Below are 7966 nucleotides of genomic sequence, written 5' to 3'. Positions count from 1 at the left end.
ATTTAAAATATATATTCTCCACCTCAAATTAGTACTTAGTGCCTTGTTCATCATACTTTTTCTTTAAGAATAGAGTCGTGCCGGTCATCTATCTAACACCTTTCATGGGAAAATTTTTGAATTAAAATAACATGACTTCCGGTTTGCATCGGAAGTTCGTATGTAGTTAATCGGGCCTCCTGCCCCTAAGATTTCCATATATTCATATGCATTTATCTAACACCGTTCTCGAGATTAAAAAAAGACAAATGGACTGACAACAGTGGAAATTTATAGGTCTACAATTCTTTGATATTGCAGCCCAATCTAATTCAATGTATTAAATTAAATAAAAATAATGTGAGGTAGATAATAATGATGGCTTATCATACCAGTGATAATAGGCACAAACACTCAGGAGTAGAATATTTAATAAAACAAAAAGGGTATACAGTAAAAATGACTACAATCATATGAGTAATCCTATACGGAACTTCCGGAATCCTATCCCAGGACTTCCTATACGGAAACTGGGTTCTGTTTAGGTGAAGAAAACCCAGAACGCTGCATAGTCGGCCCATAGGTCGGGCACGAACCAATGACCAACTACCGGTGTTCAATGGTTTTATTTACTGTATTAGGCCACTGGTGGGCTTGATTTGTGTCACTGTATGGAGACTTTTGTATAACGTATAATAAATCCATATAAAGTCTGCACAATAAAATTTTTTATTCAAAATTAAAATATATGCACAAAGTAGTTGTACCTAAATGACACCTTTTCAGGAACGCATCTTGTAACACAAGAAAAGTACTTTTACAGGAGCAACCGCCTTATTAGAACTTGTCATGTCTAAATATATGAGCATTGCAATTTTTTACTTCCTATTAAGACTTATCATATACTGTTGAGAAAATCATACAGATGCAGATGCTCTTGACTATATAGAACTTTCGCTCTGAACCGGAAGTCACATGATTTCGACTCAAAAGTTTTAAAATTTAAAATAAGATTGCAAATTGCAATCCGGCATTGTCACGATGTTGCAATAAGATATTCGCTCGTTGTCTTTGTAAAGCCATAAAACACTTTCCCAGGCGGTATGGGAGTGTGGAGCTTGGGCACTTCCATTGAATACAGTATAATCTCCGAATACCGGACACTGTCAGGATCCAGAAGTTTGTTCGCTATTCGGAGGCACATGCCGGCGGCCATATTGTATTTAACCTGGTCATTATGAAGTAAAGAATACGATGGATTCCGAAAACGTCAAATTTGCGTTAGGAATATGATGTAAATAATCGTGGTCAACGAACGATTACACCCGATTATAGTCTATCTTAGGTAGGAGGCACAGAGACCCTCGCTTTTCCCGCGACTTGGTCAGGATGATGTGAGAGAGGTTTGTACAGTACTGGACGCAGAGACCCACGCGGACACCGGAGTGACAAAATTAATCGCTTTATTAAGACAAAACATGCTTACAGAGGAGTTCTTAAATTTCTGTCAATTTGTTTTTCTCCTGTCTCGGAGAAGACACAACTGGGTTCATACGGTCCCAGCCGCTGCCCCCTCTAAAAGAGCTCTCGCATTTTTTAACTTTGTGTACTGTGACCATCGAACTTTCCCCGGCTGCCGATCTCTTGCTCACCTTCACGATCTACGATCGGGGAATGTGTCAATTAGATCTTGGAATGCGGCAATTAAATCATATCGCACCCGGTTTCTTCTCAGCCCCAATTCTGTTTACGAGAATGAGTCACTGGTTTATTGACTCTGGTTCGACAGCCGGTTTCCCGTCGAAGAGTGAAGTCACGGCCTCACAGGGCTCCCCTTTTTTAAAAATAATGCTTAATCGGGAGCGTAATTTTACTTGGTGGCTTCGAGCTTCCAGTCCGCGCTTCGTCCGCTCAGATAACAGTGCTTACGCACGCGCGACACTACGAAACGAAAGTCAAGGTCACGTCTTATCAATTGAACGAACAGGTCTTTGAGAAACTGTTATTGATGATGGATCATCCGAGGCGGGCCACAAAGAGTTCACACTCCGATAATTCGAGTCCGACCCCGCTTGTATGTAATAATCCAATTACAGCTTTTTTGTTACCACCTGGACCAACCAAAACACATCAAGGAATGCATTACAACAATAAACTGCAAATCGAACATGTTAAGCATATCACAATATTAATCTAATCGAGCAACATGAGTAACGTATATCGTTCATGGATGGTATCAAATATTATGGGTAAATGAATAAAGTAGGCCGTACAATTAATGATACCGAGCATTTTACACAAAATGAGTAACGTATACCGTACATTTACGATATCAAACATTATGAGCAAATGAGGTACATATGCATTAATGCGTATTATCACCAAATGAAAATTACAAATGCGTAGACAATTAACAGAATGAGCATTGCATTTTTCATCTTGGTTGCCTGAAAAAAGTATGGTCATGTTTCTCGCGTTTTTCCCGTTAAAAAATCACCGTTAATTTCGTCTGACGCGCCGACGGCTGGGCACTGTTCCCCTGATCATCCCACACCAACCTCATTCTGAGACTACCGATCTAAAAGTTAGTTTTCACTGACCCATATTCCGGAAGATCACGTGCACTCCCGTAGCTGGGGTTTCCACGCCTCAGACACGGCATTTTCTCCCTTTCTCAGGTATTTGTCGCGCTGTTCCGGCTGGCACCCATCTTAGTTTAATTAATAGGCTAAAACTCGTCCCGGCTATAGACTCAAGCGCGTCAGATCGTAAAAGGTAAAGGAAAGTCAGGGGCTACGACCGAAGTCGAAGTTCTCTCCATCCCGAAGGACTATAGAGAAGTAAAACTGTCAATTATCGATGTAAGCATAAATGTTACCAAATAAAAGGCTTTCTTTTGTAAAACACTTATCATTTTCCTCCTCCACAGCCCACATGAGAACTTCCCTTAGGTTCATCCTGACGCATGATTAACTGATTTCCCCTAAAAGACTGCAACCTTATACTGGTGCCGAGGAGTGGGGTTTCAATAACCCCTATCTCCACCGGGTCGGCTACCTTACAAGAGCTGGTGGTCTCTCGCATCTTCATTGGTCCCCGATCTTTTGCTGGGAGCGTGGGGGTTGTCGCGCAGTCCGCATGCATCCCAATATGGGGTCTACGAGGATAGGGTCACGCTCCTTCTTGAGCGATTCCCGCGGTAATTATTATATCAAAAGATCATACTATTTTAATTTAAAAAATGTTATTATACCGCATTGTCATTCTAATGTAAAAATAGCATAATTTTAAGTCTATATATTGTATATAGACTTAAAATTATGTTATATAGACTTTCTATCTCCTCATTCTCCTTCTTCCCTTTCCTCTTTCTTCTTTTTTTGCCGGCTAAATACTTTTTGTGCGGCTGTTGTCTTTCGTAAAAAAGTATGCTTCGCATGTTTATAAAGTGGTGTGAAGTATTAAATAGTTTATGTTATAATAAAATATGATCAAAATAAAAATTAATTAGAGTTAATAAGACAATTAAAAAGAATTTTATTATTTTAAAATGAAAAACAATTTTCGATATATTTTCCTAAAGGGAATTTTATATTATAAAAATATGTCGGACGCATGTCCGTGACAGTTAACGTACTGTACGATACGTTCTTTTCTCTAATTGACAAGAGTCTTCACTTGGCTAGCAAAGCCAAAATATTCAAGAATATAGAAGCTATCTAGAACTTGGACTGAGGATGAGACAGTTACAGCGTTTACGGTTCTGTACCGATACAGATTTTATGGAAAAACTATAATAGGACTTCGTAGATTTGATACCTGTGATACCAAATTATAAATCGAAGACAGTGTTACAATCAATTAAAAGTAATTATGAAGGCGGATATTTTTCAGTGTTCTTGTTATATGTAAACTTTGTGACTTCACTAGGATCATGTTTTGAAGTTCTTGCTGTGCCCATTTCATATTTTCTAACTATTCCTGCTATTGTGCCTTTTTTTTGTATCCTAGGATTTCAGCTACTTGTACAATTCTGTCGATTTCCTTTGTTCTGTCTACTACCTTGTCACAACACAGAAAGGCTCTGCTGATTAGAGCTCGGAACGTTGCCAGCTTATAACGGTACGGGTCATTTGATTGCGGTGTGATGTAAAGCGGGCTGTGGTAAACAGAAGGCCTACCAACGGCGTGGAAATTTACAGTCAAAAAGTTTGCCATGAACTCGTAATCTTACCTTAGTTAATCGTTACATGTTTGATCAATTATACCTTAACAATTCATTTCAATGTTTATTTAAAGTATTATTAGTGGATTTATTTTTATTTTTTATTTCTATTGCTATATCTGACTTTGTNGTTCAAACTACATTATTTCCTCAAGTCATGTAGATAAATGTATCCAATGAGTCAACATGCATCAGATAATCCTTATTGGATGCACTTACCTCCAGAAAATGTCAAATTTTCTCTAAACAAGACTGAGCTTCTTTTGCAGTTACTAGAAGATTTACTATGTTTGTTAATATACCTTAATAATTTATTTCAATGTTTGTTCAAAGTATTATTAGTAGATTTATTTTTATTTTTTATTTCTATTGCTATATCTGACTTTGTTTTTTATTGTATATTTGTATTTGTATATATTATTTTTTCAGTTATTTTCTTATTTGTCCGTTTTTTTCCAATTTTTTGAATTTGAACATATATATTCTATTTAATGGAACGCCAATGTTCTAATTCTCTCGTTAAGCCTGAGGATGGCCTATGGAGTGAGCCGAAAACGTTAGTTTTCAGTAAAACTATCTCGGCAACAAGAAAGGTGTGTTGTGATAAAGTTAATATATGTCTATAGTCAGATGTTGGATAGTTTTATATTAAGTGGATTTATAAAGAATATATTTCAACCGTTTGTTTATATATATATAAATAAGTTTATGCGCTGTAAATTTCATTTTTATAATTTTATTTATTAGAAAAAAGCGTTATCTTTAAAAAGTTATAATAATCCTGTTTCTAATATAATTACTCCTATACAGGTATACCTCGGAAATTGGTCCCAGGAGAACGACGTAAGTCGAATTTACTTGTCTCCGAATCTACTTATCACTATGCTAAACCGTAAATTACCATTCCCGGTTCTGTATTTTATTTATTAATGCATTTTTAATAATATATGGTTAATTAAAATCTATTTTAAGCTTACAAACAAATAAATTTTAGTTTTTAATATAGTACAAAAAAAGTAATCTAAATTTACGAATGCATGTACTGTAAATACAGTACATACTTGTATATATTTCAATATGATTTTATGTTCTTTAAACGTTTTTCTAGTGCTATTACGACTTCAATATTTGTGGCGGACAGACGTAAAGTCGAATAAAATGACTTAAACTTGATTTTTATTTTTCCATATATTTTTTTAACAAGCGACGTATAATCGGGAACGACGTAACTCGAAACGACGTAAGTCGAGGTTTGCCTGTACTGTAATTTAAATATTACAGTATTTTAATAAAATAATCCTTTCTGAAATATTTCAAACCGATTAATATATTTACATAACACGGACGTAAAAACATGATGTGATCGTAATACGTCACGCGTTGTTAAAAATATATTCTAACAATACCTAACGAATTGTTACAATGTATTGTTCGTTTTTTCGGGTATTGTAGGTGACCATTGTAAAGACAGAAGAAGCCGACGAAAGGCGGAGAAAGCCCGCTCGGGTGAAGACAGGAGTTGCCGACGGGGCGAAGAGGGGTCTCTGTGTCACGTTTAAGGCCCGCTCGAGTAAAGAGGCCGACGGGAGATGGAGAGTCCTCCGAGTGTCCCGCATGTTTAAGACCCGCTCGGGTGAAAACAGAAGACGCCGAGGAAAGGCGGAGAAGGCTTTCTGTGTCCCGTATCTTTAAGGCCCGCTCGCGTGAAGACAGATGATGCCGAGGAAAGGCTCCGGCTTTCTGTGTCCAGTTTTATTAGATTTTGCACAGGGCGAGAATTTTTTGTTTTTGTTTATTGAGGTTCGGTATGAGTTTGAAGTAAGTTTTGTGGCCCTAACGTGCGTTTTATTGTGACCTGGGATCTTAGTGGCTTTCTTCCTTTCATTATTACTAGTTGTTGTTTTATCGTGTCCACTAGTTTAGATAGTAACGATACGGCAAGTTTCGAATAGTTGAATTTGATGTATTCAGAGGAAATTATAAATATTTTCATTGTGTGAGTTAGGACGAATGAAACTCGACAAGTGATGTCAGTCGCTTATAAAGTTGCATTCTTTCCAACTCTTGGTGGAACTCTGAAGCAGCCACCTCCACGTGGTGAGTTCTGGGTTGTCGTTCGTCTGCAAATGACGAATGGCAAGCGAAGAGCTGCTTATTTCTTTCAATTGATAATAAGAAATGAAAACATGCCAATAAAAACAGAAATTACAAAAGTAATTAAAGTTAGGAGAATTAAGTATCTAACTTTGGTATAAATTGCTTTAAATTTTGTCTAAGTGGTGTTAATTCCTTTGTTTTAATGGTGATCGTGAATTTCAATTCATCCTAGTTCTGAATTATTAAAATATATGTCTAAAATAGAAATTTCGTTGGCCATCACATTCCCCTGATCTGACAGCCCCAGATTTCTTTTTTATAGGAATATTTGAAACAGCAAGTGTTTATTAATAAGCCCCGAACTCTTGCTGAGCTGAGCATCAGGAAATTCGAATGATAAACAGAATCACTTTGCAAGCAGTTATGGAGAGTGCCATAGAAAGAGCTCATCTTTGTGAAGTGGAAAATGGAGGGTCATTTAAAATTGTTTAGGCCAAAAAAAATATCCAAGATGTGTACATTATAATGTTAAAAATAAACTTATAAAATAATTAAAAGTAAAAAAGTTATTTCATTTTTAAACGGTAAAGTGACTTTTGGCCCACCCTGGACTTGATAACAATGCATAAATAATATTTCACCATGTTCCATTAGGTCGAAATTTTTATGCTTTAGTCTACAGAAAAATATCAAAGTGAAGAAAATGTCACCTCAAAAAAAATTCCCCAAATTTTTGTCAGTCAACAAAAAATCCCCAATCAAAAATCTGGAAACATTAAATGGCACTGCATGAAAACTGCCTTCGGTTCTCAATGCCACTTCCTGTTTTCCTATCTGAATTTGCCATGCGACATCACGACATTGCCAGGTATGTGGTGCACGGGACTTATCACATGGGAGCTAGACATTCGGCTATTTTTCCTGAAGCATGCTTTGTGATTCAATTTCACACTGAATATCAAAATAAGAGGACTATGATTTTTATTGCAAAGCAGGGGCGGACTGGCCCTAAAATTTGTGTGTGGAAAATTTATTACCAGCCCACAAATAAAAAAAAATGTATTTTTTTCTATTTATATTTAAATATATTCAAAATACAACTTGACAAAAATTACAATAAGCACAAGTCTATATTCTACAATATTAATTTTTTATTTAGAAGTTTGATTTGTTGAGCAATAATATTAACGACATCATCAGAATTTATTTCGTTTAAAAAATCCTTCTCTAACAACATTAACACGAAGGCTTCTAGATTTTCTTGCGAGATACTTATAAGTATCTTAGCCTGCTTTTAATTAATTTTAACATAGAAAAGCTTTGTTCACCGGACACTTGTGTTACAGACATAAATAGCAGATATTTGTATGCTTGACCAAGTATAGAATAAGCGACACTTAACATGTTATATCTGAATAATATAGTATAACAACAAATAGAGCAATTTTTGCAAGCAATGCAGTAAGAGGATAAAATCGCATCTTTATTAGTTTCTACTTGATCATCAGTAGAATGTTCATTTTCATTTAATTTTATAAAAGTTTCATTGACATTTTCCTTTAAAATATTCCATGACGATTTAAAATGTTGCAATTATGAAATAATATTGTGTTGAGTAGCTACTGGATTAAACTGTATTAAAATACTGCTTAATTTTTGAAATGC

At 35.8% G+C, this 7966-nt stretch overlaps 1 protein-coding gene across 1 annotated transcript; it reads left to right on the top strand.

Annotated features, from left to right (window-relative positions):
• The first annotated feature begins 4660 nt into the window (after nucleotides 1–4660).
• LOC111625362 lies at nucleotides 4661–7889 on the top strand. The gene is made up of 3 exons (XM_023368500.1): nucleotides 4661–4797; nucleotides 5015–5047; nucleotides 5657–7889. The coding sequence occupies exons 1-3, from the start codon at nucleotides 4696–4698 to the stop codon at nucleotides 5894–5896; spliced, it is 375 nt and encodes a 124-aa protein (XP_023224268.1). The 5' UTR covers nucleotides 4661–4695; the 3' UTR covers nucleotides 5897–7889.
• Nucleotides 7890–7966: the final 77 nt, after the last annotated feature.

This window comes from Centruroides sculpturatus, unplaced genomic scaffold, assembly GCF_000671375.1.
Source record: "Centruroides sculpturatus isolate CEXI.00-Female unplaced genomic scaffold, Cexi_2.0 scaffold247, whole genome shotgun sequence".
NCBI lineage: Eukaryota > Metazoa > Arthropoda > Arachnida > Scorpiones > Buthidae > Centruroides > Centruroides sculpturatus.
Note: the sequence above shows the minus strand (reverse complement) of the source record. Positions and strands in the feature narration are given on the sequence as shown.

What these genes read in the sequence shown, in the direction of transcription:
- LOC111625362 (XM_023368500.1), top strand. Translation starts at nt 4,696, where the DNA reads ATGGAACGCCAATGTTCTAATTCTCTCGTTAAGCCTGAGGATGGCCTA. An exon ending in CTATCTCGGCAACAAGAAAG is followed by an intron (nt 4,798 to 5,014) that starts GTGTGTTGTGAT and finishes ACTCCTATACAG; the next exon opens with GTATACCTCGGAAATTGGTC. An exon ending in ATTGGTCCCAGGAGAACGAC is followed by an intron (nt 5,048 to 5,656) that starts GTAAGTCGAATT and finishes CGGGTATTGTAG; the next exon opens with GTGACCATTGTAAAGACAGA.